The sequence below is a fragment of the Arachis hypogaea genome, chromosome 13 (assembly GCF_003086295.3).
Source record: "Arachis hypogaea cultivar Tifrunner chromosome 13, arahy.Tifrunner.gnm2.J5K5, whole genome shotgun sequence".
NCBI classification, from domain to species: Eukaryota; Viridiplantae; Streptophyta; class Magnoliopsida; order Fabales; family Fabaceae; genus Arachis; species Arachis hypogaea.
The window spans coordinates 387490-404162 of NC_092048.1; the positions used below are offsets into that span (position 1 = coordinate 387490).

The 16673-nt window shown below is 33.4% G+C and overlaps 4 protein-coding genes across 5 annotated transcripts; 3 read left to right on the plus strand and 1 right to left on the minus strand.

The window, feature by feature from the left end:
• Positions 1 to 179: 179 nt before the first annotated feature.
• Positions 180 to 1966, plus strand: LOC112736200 (CST complex subunit TEN1). Its single transcript, XM_025785554.3, has 4 exons — positions 180 to 522; positions 942 to 1084; positions 1404 to 1560; positions 1651 to 1966. The coding sequence occupies exons 2-4, from the start codon at positions 981 to 983 to the stop codon at positions 1768 to 1770; spliced, it is 381 nt and encodes a 126-aa protein (XP_025641339.1). The 5' UTR covers positions 180 to 522; positions 942 to 980; the 3' UTR covers positions 1771 to 1966.
• Positions 1967 to 2180: 214 nt separating this feature from the next.
• Positions 2181 to 4022, plus strand: LOC112736201 (pentatricopeptide repeat-containing protein At3g24000, mitochondrial-like). Its single transcript, XM_025785555.3, has one exon. The coding sequence runs from the start codon at positions 2359 to 2361 to the stop codon at positions 3907 to 3909; it is 1551 nt and encodes a 516-aa protein (XP_025641340.1). The 5' UTR covers positions 2181 to 2358; the 3' UTR covers positions 3910 to 4022.
• A 385-nt stretch (positions 4023 to 4407) lies between these two features.
• On the minus strand, positions 4408 to 4872 carry LOC112736202 (uncharacterized protein At1g76070). Its single transcript, XM_025785556.3, has one exon. It carries the CDS (start codon positions 4870 to 4872, stop codon positions 4408 to 4410), a length of 465 nt encoding a protein of 154 aa, XP_025641341.2.
• Positions 4873 to 7408: 2536 nt separating this feature from the next.
• LOC112736203 (probable prolyl 4-hydroxylase 10) lies at positions 7409 to 11008 on the plus strand. 2 transcript variants are annotated; one of them, XM_025785558.3, is made up of 8 exons: positions 7409 to 7868; positions 7968 to 8052; positions 8930 to 9027; positions 9125 to 9222; positions 9452 to 9581; positions 9673 to 9860; positions 10281 to 10368; positions 10710 to 11008. In XM_025785558.3, the coding sequence occupies exons 1-7, from the start codon at positions 7666 to 7668 to the stop codon at positions 10355 to 10357; spliced, it is 879 nt and encodes a 292-aa protein (XP_025641343.1). In that variant the 5' UTR covers positions 7409 to 7665; the 3' UTR covers positions 10358 to 10368; positions 10710 to 11008. The 2 variants fall into 2 exon arrangements, with proteins under 2 accessions (XP_025641343.1, XP_025641344.1); XM_025785559.3 differs by having other exon boundaries at positions 10568 to 10716.
• Positions 11009 to 16673: the final 5665 nt, after the last annotated feature.

Below are 16673 nucleotides of genomic sequence, written 5' to 3' on the forward strand. Positions count from 1 at the left end.
CTTTTAATTCATATCATTGTTTAGAAAATAGTATATAGATCTACAAACAGTACATAAAAATACATAAATAACAAGCATGACTTTTTCAAAAAAAAATTAATTATAAATTAAAAAAAGCCATATTTAACAATATTTATCGTTTCTAAAAATACATAGATACATTGGAATAAATTATATTTAACAAGGATTTTTTTAATTATAAATAAAAAAAAAAAAAAAAGAGAGAAAGAGTAATGGCTAATGGACTTTCAATGTTTCTTACTTTCTTAGCTATGGAAGCTCAATTGTACCTAAAGCACAAAAGAAGGGTTAATAGTCATCTAAAGTTTTTGAATTTCTCAACTCTCACACCCTCTGTATTCTGAAATTCGTACAAATTCGTTTCATTTTTGCTTCTCTTCGTACGCACTCCACTCAACCCTAAGCCCACTTTTTCTCCACCCTCTGCCGCCGTGACTGCGTCTGTTTTCACCGCCGCCGCCGCCTGAAGCTCTGCTCTGTTCAACTGGAGCTATAATTCAGGTTTCCCCTCTCAACATTTGCTTCATTTCTTACTTGATTTTTGTTTACTAAGTAGATGTTATGAAAAGAAAAATCATATTTTTACTTGTCAACGCAGAGTTAATAGTGTGATTTGTGTTTGGAAGTTGATTTAGTGTTTGATCAATGAGTTCCTGGATTTGTCAATTGCATAGGATTTTTCAATTAAGAACTTAAAGCAATTAAAAAAAAATGGTGGAAAGAAGCTGTGATATTTTTCTGTATTCAATAGATTATTTTTCTTGTTTATCTTGAAAATTGAAATTAATCTGTTTTCTCTGTTAATATGTGCTGCAATTTGTAGTTTCTCAGGGGTATTTCTGCTATAGTAACTTGATCATTAACATGGATTTGTGCTTTGTTGAATGTCATAATAGATATTGCTTTCTCAAATTTTGCAGGTACAACTTGAAGCTTAGTTTGGTTAGAGGTATAGCTTGATGGCTCAGATTGAAATAAAATCTGGTGCATTGGTTACTTTGCAAGAGCTAAACCATTCGTCGCCATTTTTCAAGCAAGGAGCGTCGCTCAGAGTAACCGGAAAGTGAGTGGTGCAACTCTAATTGTACTTCTTGTGGGAATTTTCACCATAGTAATGACAGGAAATATTTCAGATGATGTTAAAATTCCATGCCATTTGAGTTTTGCCATAGTTTCATTGATCCTGGATCTCTTGTTCCTAAAACTATTTTGCCTTGGTTATTTGTGTAGCATCAAATTTGAGGATGTGAGTAATGTAGCATTATTTTTGGATTAATAAAAAATTGATGTATGATTAACATTTTGTATATACTTTAAAATCTCACCACCGGCAATGATGGTAGCAAATAATCGTTCGTTAACATATTTTAAGCTTCCTACAGGTTGCAGGAATACACATTAGAGACAGCCTTAGCAACAATCGTTGATGGTAGTGATTTCTTGAAAGTTAATACCGAACATCTGAGGGATCTTACCTTCAAAGTTGGTTCTATCTACCAATTCATTGGTGAGCTTCAAATCCGATCCGAGAATAATGAGGTATGCTCTTCTTAAAAATGGATCAGCACATTGAACACATTCACCATAGAATGCGCGATTGAGAATGTTGTTCTTTGTTTCTTGGTGCAGGGAGTTTTGCAGGCTCGTGTCGGTAGAAACGTTGATGGGATCGATCTCAATCTTTATCATCAGTCACTGCTGCTTCTAAGACAGTTTCAGGCCAACCATCTCAACAATCCAGCAAGTTAACTTTCGTAGGATATTTGCTGGCACAAACTGTCATAAATCACTAATTTAAATGTAACTTTTTTTCCCTCTTAAAATGATGTAAGGTTGTTCCTTGGAATATATTCATGTCAATATTTTTGTCACTTTGAGATACTTATGTAAGAGCATTTCTATGTGATTTCAAGAGAATGGTATGAACATTATATATTGCTCATCATGTGAACAGAAATTTTCACAAGGTTCATTACTTTTGGTTGCTCAATGGCACATGCTGCACATCAGATCAAAGGGTGTTTTAACCTTCAAATGGGAAAAAATTTCAAGTTATCAACAAAGTGAATTAATATTTTTTTTAAAAAATAATTGGAAATAATTATGACCAACCTCAATCGTTACTGAAAGTCTGAAAGGATTAAAGGAATATGTTTTTTTTTTTTTTTATAATTTATTTAAATATTCAAACTATTGTTCTCTGCAGTGCTACATATTCCATAACTATTCCAATACCAAAGTTCCTATTTTCATGGCTTGATTTTGTTGACAAACCTCTTGCTTTCTCAAATGGTGTAGCATATATACATTATTCTCTTTTGAAGACATAGCAAAGAAATGCATGGCGTGTCTCGTAGAGTTCAACAATTTTTGGTCCCAAAACCTCACAAAAAAGAATCTTTCTCTTACACAGACCTCTTGAACCTTTGTAAAACCACCAATTGCATAAAACAGACGCATGCGCAGATTGTTGTTAATGGCCACGAACAAAACCCATTTGTCACAACTAAGCTAGTAGACAGGTATACCCAATTAAGCTCCAACCTTGAATATGCACGCAAGGTGTTTGACACTTTGTCCGAAAGAGATGTTTTCTGTTGGAACGTGCTCATCAAGGGATATGCCAACATGGGTCCTTTTGTTGAGGCCATAAAGGTTTATGATGAGATGCACACGAGTGGCACCACCCCGAATCGCTATACTTATCCTTTTGCACTCAAGGCATGTGCTGCTGAGAGGGATTTCCATAAGGGTAGAGTGATTCATGGGCATGTTGTGAAGTGTGGGTTGGACTTGGACTTGTTCGTTGCCAATGGCCTCATTGCGTTTTATGCGAAGTGTCAGGAAGTTGAAGTGTCTAGAAGAGTGTTTGATAAGATGCCTCAACGCGACATTGTTAGTTGGAATTCAATGATCTCAGGGTATGCCACAAATGGATATGTGGATGATGCAATCTTGCTGTTCTATGACATGTTGAGGGATGGTGATATCAGTGCTCCAGATAATGCCACCTTTGTGACTATTCTCCCTGCATTTGCTCAGGCTGCGGATGTTCAAGCCGGATATTGGATTCATTCTTATATTGTCAAGATAGGGATGAATCTTGATGCTGCTATAGCTAGTGGTCTTATATCATTGTACTCGAATTGTGGCTACATTCGCATGGCAAGAGCAATCTTTGACCGGGTTTCTGATAGAAATGTCATTGTGTGGAATGCTATAATTAGATGCTATGGAATGCATGGTCTTGCGGAGGAAGCACTCAGCATGTTTCAGCAATTAGTTGAGTCAAGCGTGAAGCCGGATGGTGTTTTATTTTTGTGCTTGTTATCTGCTTGCAGTCATGCAGGTTTGCTCGAACAAGGCTGGCACCTTTTTCAGTCCATGGAAACCTATGGTGTCAAGAAAAGCGAGGCGCATTATGCTTGCATTGTGGATCTATTAGGCAGAGCTGGGGATTTGAATAAAGCATTGGAGATTATCCAAACTATGCCTATTCAACCGGGGAAGAATGTTTACGGTGCCTTACTCGGTGCTTCTAGAATACACAAAAACATGGAGCTTGCTGAATTTGCCGCAGAGAAATTGTTAGTTTTGGACCCCAACAATGCGGGGCGCTATGTGATTCTAGCACAGATGTATGAAGATGCAGGAAGATGGGAGGATGCAGCTAGAGTGAGGAAAGTAATCAAGGAGAAAGAAATCAAGAAGCCAATTGGGTATAGTTCTGTGGAGCTTGAATCAGGTCACCAAAAATTTGGGGTAAATGATGAAACACACGCATTTACAACACAAATATTTGAAACTCTGCTAAGTTTAGATAGGATCATGGGGAAAGAAGCTAGCATTCATTGGGATTCCATTTTAGTGGAAAACAGTGTATGCTAGCACTTTTATGTGATTCTTTTCCAAGCTGATTACTGGAATAATTTACAAAATAACAACAATTTACATGCCTAGCTTTAACATTTTTATGAATGTTAGTTTTATAGTTGAGCTTTTGTTCTCAGATCTCACATGAAAGTTTTAGTTGAAGCTTATATTTGCTTGATCAAGTGCATATCACTTAGTTACAAAAGTCCAAACCAAAACTTGCTTGAAAGTTAAGGCTGCAATAAACAACTAAAAACACTTTAAAGATGAAATTCTGCAACTCAAAGTGATTCAACTAAACCTCTGAATCAAGCCCCTATAATGTTTTTCAAACCAAATTCCACTCTACAGACCTATAAAATTATACTAAACAAGTATCAACATTTTCTTTTTCAATAAACTTTGCATCTGGCAATCAGAAATATCATAAAAACCCATGATAGCATTTAACTTCAAGGATAATTGTAATAAAGTTGACACACACACACACACACACACACACATATATATATATTAACACCTTTTAGTAATTGTAACATCAAAATCACTCAGTGACCCTCTACCACTTTTAAACTTCTTCATGGCACCCAATGATGGTGCTGCTATTACCTGTGAATTTTCTTGTGCCTTCTCTTCTAACACAAACCCTTTATTCCCACCACTTTGCTTTTGACCCTTGAAGATCCAAAGAAGAACCTTGCCCTTCTTTTCTTCACATGGAACATCATCATTCCTTTTGGTTATAATAGTCTCTTCAACCCTTTTCTGTTTGAGGGCCATTCTCTTCTTCTTGCACTTAACTTCTCCCATGCATGATACCTTAGGAGATGATGGTTCATTATTTGACCTAAAGCTTGCACTCCTATGCTTTCTTCTAACTTCCTTTGGAACTATTGAAACCTTGAATCCATGGTGTGATCTACAACCCCTTTTGGATACACTATTGTTGGGACTCATTGTTGGATTTTGAAGGGCCATTGAAGCTACTACAGGTTGTGTAAGAAAAAACTTGAACAACTTGTTCTTCAATTTGGAAATTTTCTCCATCATCATGAAGAGTGGCTACAGAATTTTGACACTAACACAGATTTTGAGAATTTCAAGAGTTTTTTTTTTTTTTTTTGGGTTAATGATTATGCAAGAGATATAGATAAGAATTAATAAGGCATGTATATAGAGAATTTTTGGAGTAATTGAAAGTGATATTTGAATTTTTGAATATTTGCTAATTAGAAACTGAATAGGGATGGATTATTAAGAAATAATTTGGTTGACATTAATCAAGGGATGGTGGCGTACTATATAGATTTATTGGGAATTTTCAAAGAGTTGGGAAGAACAGAGAAGGAGCACATGCATCAGGAAAAGATAAAGAAGTATATATATCATTGAATTTTTTTTCCCTAAAGGATTGATTTTGATTTGTAAATGGAATTATTTGCTTTAAATGTTACAAATTAAAAGTTCATTTGACTTTCAATATCTTATTTATCTTGAGTATTTATTGAAATTCAATTCGAATTTGATTTGAGTCTATGGAATTTAATTACGTTTTAATGTTTGTTATAAATAATTTGACTATAATTTTAAAATCGTGATCTCGTAATTTTATCATTCAATGCAGCACTTGTTTGAGATTAAGAAAATGAAGTTTATTTGTAATGCAATCCGGTCGGTTCTTTCCCTATTCTAAATATAAACTTTGATTTTAAATTAAAATCAGCTACCTTATCTTATACACATATATTATTTAACTCATTTTTAATATATATATATATATATATATATTTATTTATTTATTTATTGTATAATTAATTAAATTCGTGACTAATTTTTTATGTATTCATGATATGGTTATATTTGTTTAAATTAAATTCAATTTTAATGATTTTTTTATCTATCAAAAGTTATATATATATGCGCTATATATACACAAAAAAATTAGTTACTATATAGAATATATATTAAAATATAAAATACACATTAAAAATAAATTTAAAAAATATATTTTTATATAAATACATGGTAATAAATTTAGTGGTTAATTTTTAACATACCCATAACATTTTTGTTTTTTATATCATATCTATTGTTAATGTTATGACTTGTGATGTTAGTATAAAATTTTTTAAATTAAAATAGATATATACTAAAATTAGTCATTAAATTTAATCTTTAGTATAAAATATATATTAAATATAAAATACATATTAAAAATAAATTAAATTATATATATTTATATACAAATATATAATAACTAATTTTAAAAATTAATTTTAGTGCACAAATAGTATTTTTAAACAATTTTATGTACTATTATTGTAATAACCCATGGTTTAATATATGTTATCTCATTAATTACAATTTACTTGAGTCAAACATGATTAAATATCTATCTACTCAAAATTATTAATTTTAATTAAAGAAGTTCATTGAATGTGTGATTATACTATGTGTACACTAAAATCAATTATTAACTATTAGTATAAAATATATATTAGAATATAAATATATATTAAAAGTAAATTAAACTACACATATATTTATATATAAATACATTAGTAACTGATTTTAGTATACGAATAAATTTCTCACAAAATGAAATAGATTTTTTAACAAATAGATCGTATTATCTTAAAATAAAAATGTTAAAAACTGAAATGTCTTTTTTTTAGACAAGGGAGCTTTGTCTATTGTAAAAATGGACAAGGTTAGGTTGGATCTTTATACTCTATAAATCAATTTAATTTTTTTAATCTAATAATTTAAAAATATATTTTAACCTATATTTTTAAATATTGATAGCTAATTAATAGTTAAAAATAATATATTCTGGTAACAATTAAAAAACAAAAATACTATTCGTATTATCGTATATCAAAATTAATTATTAAAATCAGCTATCAATGTATTTATATATAAATACATATATAGTTTAATTCATTTTTAAGGAATGCTAGGGGATCAGTAAGTTTCGTAATTTATGGCCATCAATTAACCATCATTAGTATTTTTAATGATGTAGAATTACATCTAATGGTATAGAATTTCAGGGAATGGATCCTCTCTAGTGGAAAAAAAAACTGGATCCTCTCTAGTTTCTCCAGTGTAGGATCTCACCCTTTATTGTTCTCTCTCTTCTATTTAATTTTGGTCCCACTTATAAAATTAAAGGTGAAAGATCACACTTTATTCTCTCAAATGTTAAAAAAAAATAGAGAGGATCCATTTCCGTAAAATTACTCACTTTCTTTTTTATAATTAAATGCTGACCAAATTTTAATAAAAATACTAATCTACTAAATTTTCTTTTTATTTTTAATATATATTTATATTTTAATATATATATATATATATCAATAACTAATTTTAGTATATATATAACAAAATCCATTAAAAAATTATAGCAATTTGGTGTCTCAATTATAGCAATTTAGTAGAGGCTTTTCTCTTGAACTTGGTATAATAGTGACAGTAACATAGTAACACGTACCAAAAAGAATAACAATCTGACAAGTAATCACTCATCATTATTCATCAATAATCATACCACCCCCAGAGTCAGAGAAACCCAAGGATGAAAGCACACAGAATCACATTCTCATCAAAATCTCTCTCTCTCTCAGTCACATTGTCAACGAAAATCATTTGAAAATTCTCCACCTTCCCTCTACTTTCTCATCTTTCTCTCTCTACATACAAATATAAAACACCACGCGCCTTCATTTCCAGATCTTACATACTTCTCAGCTCTCTCTCTCAATAATAATAATGGCGAAGCCAAGGTACTCGAGGTTTCAGCCTGCTCGCAAAACGACGTCGTCCTCCTCCATGATCCTCACCTCACTCCTCATCTTCACATTCCTTGTTTTGATCCTTCTGGCGCTCGGAATCCTCTCCATTCCAACCGCCTCAAACCACCACGTTTCAAAACCCAACGACCTCACTCACATCGCTCATAACACTCTCCACACGTACGTAATCATCATAGCTAGCTACCGCTCCTTCCAATTCATCTTCATCGTTTCGTTTTCAAACTTGTTCGCTTTCTCTGTTTTCTGTTCTGATTGCAGAGGCGAAGACGACGATGGCAATGGAGAACACTGGATTGAAGTAGTTTCTTGGGAGCCTCGTGCTTTTATCTATCATAATTTTCTGGTTAGTCCACAAAAACTTTCTCTTTTTTTTTGGCGGTCAACTTTTTTGTTATTTCTCATAATATCTCAGTCCTTGGTGAGCCGCGGATCTGAGCTACATTTAAAGATTTTATATTGGTCAATTATTATTGCGTGTATAAGACGAGATTTGAATTCTCCACCATTACTTGAGTGAACAAGTGAGATGACCATTCGACTAACCAAGTTGGCGATTCAAGCTATCACTTCAGTAGTTTGATGTTTATATATGGATTGGGGACTGAGTTGACTTGATGCCAATTTTAGATTTTGAGGGATAAAGAACTAACTTGCATTTGTATTTTGTAATTTGTTTCAGCTTATTTTTTACCTCTAAAATTACTTTTTATACTGAAAAAAAAAACGATTTTCATATATGATTAGGATCAAATTAAAAAATAATTAGGATTTTTCAAAATGCTAGTTTTGAGATTTTTTTTTTTTGGTTGGTAGAAGCTGAAATAGTAGCTTTTCGGAAAAATCAGTGTGGATTAAAGGAACACAATTTTGTTTATGTTAGCATAAGATTGAGATCAATGAAAATGCGTGTAAATGAATTGGTATCGATCCATGTAAGAGATGAATGTAATGGTTGATGGAAGGTTTTTGTTTATTGTTGTTTAGTAGGGGAGTGTAAAATCAGATTCAAAAATCACTTCTGCAATATATGAGTGATTATAACTCATCAAGATGTTATTTCTGGAATCTGAATCTACCTTTGACTTTTGGCATAATGTGTCTATACTGTGTTAAATTATTGTCTAAGGTGCATGCTCTATTGTAGTATTAATGTAATGTAATACACTATTGCAATCTATACACTTTCCAAGTACTGAAACTTAGCTGATTAATCTGAGCAGACCAAAGCAGAATGTGAATATCTAATCAATATAGCCAAGCCAAATATGCATAAGTCATCCGTTGTAGATAGTACAACTGGGAAGAGTAAAGACAGCAGGTTAGATATCGAAAATAAATATCCGTTTCTTGTTTATGTTTCCCTTGACACTCTCCGATGCTGAACCTTATTTGAACAAATTCCTTTTTTCGTTCAGAGTAAGGACAAGCTCTGGTACTTTTCTAGCCAGAGGACGTGATAAAGTTGTGAGGAATATAGAGAAGAGAATTGCTGATTTTACTTTTATACCTATAGGTATGTATTCTCATCTATGACCTCCTTTTTTGTATGATTTTTCATTGTTTGGTGAAATTAAATCAATGATTTGATTTTACTTAAAATAACATATGTGTATTAGCTCTAGACTCTACCACTCCCACATGTTTTGTGTCCCTCTATCTGGACTGTGGTGCTAAAATTAATGTTATTCTTCATTGGTGTGCTTGAAGAAACCATAACATAAACAATGTTTCATATTATACAGAGCAGGGTGAAGGACTTCAAGTTCTCCACTATGAAGTTGGACAAAAGTATGAGCCTCATTATGACTACTTTTTGGATGAATTTAACACACAGAACGGGGGCCAGCGTATAGCGACAGTACTGATGTACCTGTAAGTGAATTTAGTTGCTGATTAACTTCAATTCTTCATGGATATGAAGACAGATGTTAAAGCTGCATGCTTTTTGGTTCTCATGATACAGCTCAGATGTTGAAGAAGGGGGTGAGACTGTGTTCCCAGCTGCCAAGGGAAATATCAGCTCTGTGCCATGGTGGAATGAGCTTTCCGAGTGTGGAAAGAAAGGTCTTTCAATTAAGCCGAAGAGGGGGGATGCTTTGCTTTTTTGGAGCATGAAGCCTGATGCAACTTTAGACCCATCAAGTTTGCATGGTTAGTTTCTCTTGTTATCATCACGGTCATCATTGTAAGGATTAATTATTATGGTTAATTACACTTTATTCCCTTAAATTTATCCTATGTTTACTTTAGTCCCTAATGTGCAAATCAATTCCTTAAACTTTCCTAAATGTGGATTTTGCTCAAAATAAGTGCACTATATATACCCGTTTGAACTTTTGGTTATCTGGAAATGCCTTCCCTGAACTTTTCATGTTATTCAACTTTTGTTAGAAAATTGTCACATTAAGGAAGTTTGGAAGGTTGATTTGTAAATCAACAAAGTTCAGAGGATAAAATGCAATTAATTCCAAGTATTATTGAGCTGCTAGTTTTATCAACAAGCTTTCTCTTTTGTAGAAGATAAACTAACAACTACAAGCTTCTTTGTTTCTATACAACAATTTTTTCTAGGTGGTTGTCCAGTGATTAAGGGTGATAAATGGTCGTGCACCAAATGGATGCGTATCAATGAATACAAAATAAATTAAATATACCACAGGTAAATTTCCTCTAGTTTCTTGTAGTACTAACATAAACATAAATCTGCAGTTGAGGCTATGGTAAAATTGTTCCTCAGAGTTTGAAAATGAAAATTCAACCCTAAACCATTCTTAAAAAGGGTGTCGAATTAGTCTTTCGATACAAAATCTATGCATGTATGGAAGGATTAAAATGTTAACTTTTCCATAATGTTGAAGGATCTAATCAGGGAATGTTGATGGACGAATTTGTCAATTTTCAATGGCAAGGGGCTACTTTGTCCTACAAACATGAGATTGGAGGTTTATTTTCTTTTATTTATTGAAATTAATATGGTAGTTATTGCTATTCATCTGGCAGGTTGATTAACTTCTCTAGGCCTTCTCTCTGAGTTCATTGATGCTAATGTTGTACCAAATCATAGTCTGAGCTAAAAATATCTGATGATCATGCTTTCACAGCTGAAAAGAAATGTTATTTACTGAATGATGCGGCATCCCTCTGTAATTTTTTGGTTCTTGTAACGTACCTCAAACTAATTCCTTTTAGGTACCCCTTTTTCAGTTGTATTATTATTAGTAAATATTTAATAAGTTTTTACATATACATATTTGTGAATTTGCAAGACAATAATATATTGACTGAGTATATTACCAGAACTATCTATACCCAGAGTTCAATTTAGTTACCTTATTCATTGAAAGGCCACTATTGAGAGGGACTTATATTGCAAAAATATTTGTGATTTATGCTCATTGTGCAGTGATGATTTTGTCATAGGATGGATTCTGGCTTTTTGGATGCCCATAAATGCTCCTTAGTAAATAAGGAGTGTCACATTTTTTTGTTAATTAAATAAATTTTAATTTTTTATTAATTATATTAATGTTTCAGAGTTAAAAGAATAATTTGCTAATTAAGTTAGAAATTTTTTTATAAGGTTATAAAAAAAATAAAAGTTCAAGACTAGTTATTTGTTTGTTGTTACCTTTTAAGGTCATTTTAAAGGAGCATGCAGTTTCGTTTCTCTTACCTTTTCAGACCACCTTTTATTTTTGTCAATGAATATCTTCTGGGCTCATCTATATCTTACATTTTACACTATTTAGAGTCTATATAGGATTGGGCTTCATATTTGTGAGTATGGATTACATGATTGAGCTGCATATCTGTGGGTATAACAGTGCTAGATATTAGCCAAGTTGGGTTGGTCTAGTGGTTAGCTCACTAGTCCGCTTAAGCAAGTGTCGGGGGTTCGAATCCGCCTTGTGCATACAGCAACTCATTGGCCAGCGGCAAACCCTTAAATGGAGCTCAGTACCGCGACGGATTAGTCCTTGACCTGCCGGGTTAGGGGATACTGTGGGAAACAAAAAAAAAAAAAAAACAGTGCTAGATATTAGAACAAGAAAAAAAAATAAACTACTAAAAATTGATGTGATTGACAAAATAACTCCAAAAAATAATAACAACAAATAAATTCTCGAAATATTATATATATATTTAAAATAAAAGGTTTTAGAGGAAAAATTTTAATAAAAGTTTTTATAAATATTATTAAATAATTTTTTAAATTTAGTTATTTTATGTTAAGTGAATTTTTAAATTTTTTTAAAAAAATAAAATATCTAAAAATTAATTTTTGCTCTAAATTTTTTATATATTTTTTAAATATTTATTCAAATGTTAAGACATAAATTCAGATGAAATAGATAAATATTTGATTTCATTCGGTATAGAGAAAGTATACTTGGCTTTCTTTTACTAATCTGTCACTCTTTTAAAATTAATTACTCATATGCACCTTTTTTCACGGTGCAATTTTTTTTTTTTTCAAGTCCTAATCGTAACTGAGAAGCACTGAAGCGTCTAACGCATGCAACGAAGTCCCTAGTGGCTCGCCGCCAACAGCCCCTTCTTTCTTTCTCCTTTAACTCTTCAGTACTTTACCCTAATTCTAGCTTTTTGCTGCCGCAGCACCACCGCACAGTCGTGATCTCGTTGTTCGATCAGAGAGAGTGATGGCGGAATTGGATGCAGCTGAGCGAAAAAAACGAAAAACGGAGCAGGTTGAAATGGCGGAGGAAGCATGCCTTTGCCTTGTTACTTATGAAGAGTTGTTCGTGATCAAACTAAGCAATTTAAAGAAACAAGACGATGATGTCAAAGATTGGACTTATTTGCTTCCGCCACCAAAGATCGAGTTCTCTTTGCAACTTCCAGAGCGTGATTTGTGTCCTTTCGAGTTCGACTCCAAGATCTATATGGCGCCGTCCGCAGCACCGCGTCAGAATCTCACAAAGAAACCCGGCTGCTGGCGAATCTACGAATTCAAATTTGAGGAGCGCAGAATTGAGCTTGCGGAATCACTGGATGGTGCGCCCGCCCCTCTTTGCTGGTCATTCATCGCAAACACGCCAGTCTCAGGCCATGTTTACTTCTATATAAATCCACGGTTCATAGATTCTGGATTTTACGTTCTTTGTCCCGGTTCTAGAGTTTGGAAACCGTTAAACCCTCCTCCGGACTACAGCCAAAGAGGTACCGACTTAGTCATGTTCGTCCTCCACAACACCGTCTTTCTTTCATCGTTCACGGGGAGGGGGATAGACTCCTATTTGGCCCACTTCGACCCCATAAAAGAGACTTGGACAGTTGAACCCGACTCTGATAACAATCTTTCGAAATTCATAAATGATAGATACAATCGTGGCCTTGAAACTGGCTCCTATCGTGCTACTTATCCCCCACAAATCTCTGTGCCCCTTCTGGGTCTTGGCAGCAGCAACAACTACACCGTTTGCCTTACCGATGATAAGTATTTGGGGGGATTTCCTCTTAACACACCTTTGGAGAAGGTGTTTGCCATTTTGGTTAACCACCAGAATGGCCGCGTCGCATTATATCAATGCCTTGATGTGTTTTTTGAGGGTTTTCAACCCTGGATAACAGATATGGCCAGAGTCAATCTTGTTGACCTTGGCAACGGGAAGGTGTGTGCAATACTATCTGCAGATCTATTGGATTCTGGATCTAAATCATTGGCGCTCTGCTTCTCAGTTTTCACACTGTCCCTGTTGGAGGACTTTGCAGCATTGCAACTTGACAGTGGGGCTCCTCCCATGGAGCGAGATTTCTTAAAAGTGACTGTCCATAGGAAGTGTGTCTACATCATGAAGAACTGGAACCCTGCTAATTATATGCGCCACGCCTTTGTTTGGCCATCTTCTAAGGGTGGAAGATTTTACCATAAAACATTACGTGTACTATAGTAACTTTTCTTGTTATTTCCTGTGGCTTTTTATAGTAGGATTTGTACCATGTCCTTGATTGATTGTGGTGATTTGGTTTCGAGATAAGGTAGCATTGCAACTTATCGTGTCTTTTTTTTTTTTATTTTCAGTTAACATCTATGTATTCGGATGGAGTTCCGCTACACATTTAAGTAATTTTACATCCAAGTTTATTCAAGTTATTTAGTTTATGATGCGAGGCTTCGTCTTCTTCTCCTTCTTTCACCTCCTCCTCCTCCTTCTTCTTCTCCTTTTTCTTCATATTTTTTTCATTATCATCATCGTTACCACTCACCACTACATTTATCTCCTCCTCCTCCTGTTTTTTGTTATTTGAATTTTTTTATCTTCTTTTTCTTTTTCTTTTTCCTCCTCCATTATTATTATCGTCATCACCAACAACACTAACATTTTGCTAACATCTTTATTAATTCTGATTCTCTGTGGTGATTAAATGAATCGAAAATATTATCAAAACGAAACTTGCCCATCATATAAATTTGAATTCAGAAATACATGCGCCTCGAATGAACCTAAAATTAGTTCAAAACGAAACCATTGTATAATGCCAAATGAACTGAAAATTGTCCATTATATAAATTCGAATTCGATGATAATGATAAGAAGAAGAAGAACGCATGCGCAAATTTGAAAAGTGCAAGAGGAGAAAGAAAACGAGAAAAAGAAACGCGTAACTCAAATCATTTGGATGAATTTAAATGTAAAATTGTTTGGATGTGAAAAATTACTCATTAAGATATGTGAAACTTTTTAGATTTTAATTTAAACTTGGAAAACATATTTACTTTACAAAATTTATTAGCGTTGTTGCATGCACGGCTTTATTGAGTTAATTTCGTCAATTGAATAATACTAGATCAAAAGTAAAAATAATCGCTGTGAAGTGTCTTCCCACTTGATTGAGTGGCAAACATATTGTGCTGAAATCCTATACCATACCCATTAGTTTGGACAAGTAGATTCTGATGGTAATCAGTGGGGTTGAATTTTAGTTTTTTTTGTTGAATATTATTTTTTGACTTTTAAAATAATTTTAGGAGATATTTTTGCTTTTTGTCTTATAACAAGTCAAAAGATATTTTTTTTTGTCTCATAATCGGTTAGAAGATATTTTTTAATTTTGTCTCCAACGTAACAGAAACATAATAGGAGTAGAAGAGAAAGAGAGAATCACACCCAAAAGTATCCTGGTTCAACTGCTAAGTGCAATGCAGCCTACATCCAGTCTTCATCACAACAGTGACAGAATTTCACTATAATCATCAGATTACATACACCGATTCTTCCCTAGGATCTATCCAATCCTATCTGGGACAAATCCAAATTCTATCCTCAAATCTGAACTTGACTTGAACTCCTACCAAACTTTCAACCGCAAAGTGCTAACCCAACTTGCAAGGGAATCCCCACAGGATCATGAAACACAACATACAGATGTACAAAGAAACTCTGAGACATCTATGACTTTTTCTTTAATTTTGCTCAATACAAAATAAAACCCATTGAAGGAGAAGAACTCTGTTAGTTTAGGGTAACTATAAGAACTCTGTGTTTACTCTCCTTGTCTCAACCCTTGGCCGTTCAGCCTTATTATAGAAGGGGAAGCTTCCAAGATTAAAACCGGTTCAACCAAGCCAGCAACATCTTCTCCAACAAATAGCCAGTTCGGACAGAGAGAAGAGAGAGAAAAAACCGAAACAGAACCAACATGCATGTACCTCTCTCATCCCTTCTCATCAAGCTCTTTCACTCTGAGCCCTTGATCTTGACTTTGGCTTCAAGAAAGGACTCTGACCCTTGATGAACCTCTGATCTTTGACAGCTTCATGCTTTTTCTTTTTGCTTCTTCCTATCCGTAGCTTCAGAGGCTTCCTTCTCTTTTGGAATAACAAAAATGGAAAAGAGCTTTATCCACTGAGATCTTCTTCTTTGACCGAGACGGATCTCTCCTATTCTTGGCATGGAAGATCTTGAAGCTCCTCTTCAAAATCGTGCCTTCAATGGTAAAGATCTAGCTACACCATGTTTCGGATCTTCCTTTTTGCAAAGGTCATCATCATCCTAACATTTTCTTCTTCCATTAGCCTCACTGTATTTGTACTTCTCTTCTGATAACTTGTTCATTCTTCTTTCCTGAGTGAAGTGACCAAATAGCAAAGAAGAGAGAGGAGAGATAAGATACAAATCTTTCAATACAATATTAAATGAAATTGAATTGTGATTTTCAGTTACTTATGTGAACATTTAACCAAAATGGAATATAAGTTCTGGTAACCAATGCATGCATTAAATTGGATTGAAATTTGAATTCTATACAAAGAATAATTGTTTTGGGCTGTACACTGGTTTTTAACCCAATTAGCTTTGCTCTCCCTTTTAAATAATTCAGCCACATTGCATGGAATATTTTTGCACAAAGATTGATCACATTTTTATCACATTGGGCTTATATTGCTTTTTAGCCCAACAACAACATAAAAATTCATTTTATTTTTTCTGCACACTAACAACCTCATTAACTAAATAATTAGAAGCAAATATTAAATTAATAATTTTTTAATTAATATTTGACCATCATAATCATTCGAATTTTCCAAACTCATCATATTCTTGTCTGCAAATATTTTATATAACACTTTTAAAGTCTACATTATCAAATTTTTAAATTGCTCTTAAAATTTTGGCATAAGTAAAAATTTTTAAGTTTCTTTCCATGGTTGCCTCCGGCATGGCTGCCGAGGTCGGCGTCACTCGCAATTTCAAAACTGTGGGAGGCGGCGTTGCTGGAGGGATTTGTGTTTCGATCTAAAGTATTTTGAGTTGCGTTTGTTTCTGAGAACAGGACAAAACAAGATATTGAGAATAAGACATAAAGGATAGAGATACAAAATCTTGCGTTCTTGTATTTTATTTGGTGATAAATTAGAACAAATTAAGAAAATTCAATTTATTCTCATCTTTTTCATTCAAAAAATTTGTGACAAAAAATATAATAATAAAAAATATAATT

Coding starts and splice junctions, on each gene's coding strand:
- LOC112736200 (XM_025785554.3), top strand. CDS start 981: ATGGCTCAGATTGAAATAAAATCTGGTGCATTGGTTACTTTGCAAGAG. Junction 1,085..1,403: donor TCGCTCAGAGTAACCGGAAA/GTGAGTGGTGCA, acceptor AGCTTCCTACAG/GTTGCAGGAATACACATTAG. Junction 1,561..1,650: donor TCCGATCCGAGAATAATGAG/GTATGCTCTTCT, acceptor TTCTTGGTGCAG/GGAGTTTTGCAGGCTCGTGT.
- LOC112736201 (XM_025785555.3), top strand. CDS start 2,359: ATGCATGGCGTGTCTCGTAGAGTTCAACAATTTTTGGTCCCAAAACCT.
- LOC112736202 (XM_025785556.3), bottom strand. CDS start 4,872: ATGGCCCTTCAAAATCCAACAATGAGTCCCAACAATAGTGTATCCAAA.
- LOC112736203 (XM_025785558.3), top strand. CDS start 7,666: ATGGCGAAGCCAAGGTACTCGAGGTTTCAGCCTGCTCGCAAAACGACG. Junction 9,028..9,124: donor GGGAAGAGTAAAGACAGCAG/GTTAGATATCGA, acceptor TTTTTCGTTCAG/AGTAAGGACAAGCTCTGGTA. Junction 9,223..9,451: donor TTTTACTTTTATACCTATAG/GTATGTATTCTC, acceptor CATATTATACAG/AGCAGGGTGAAGGACTTCAA.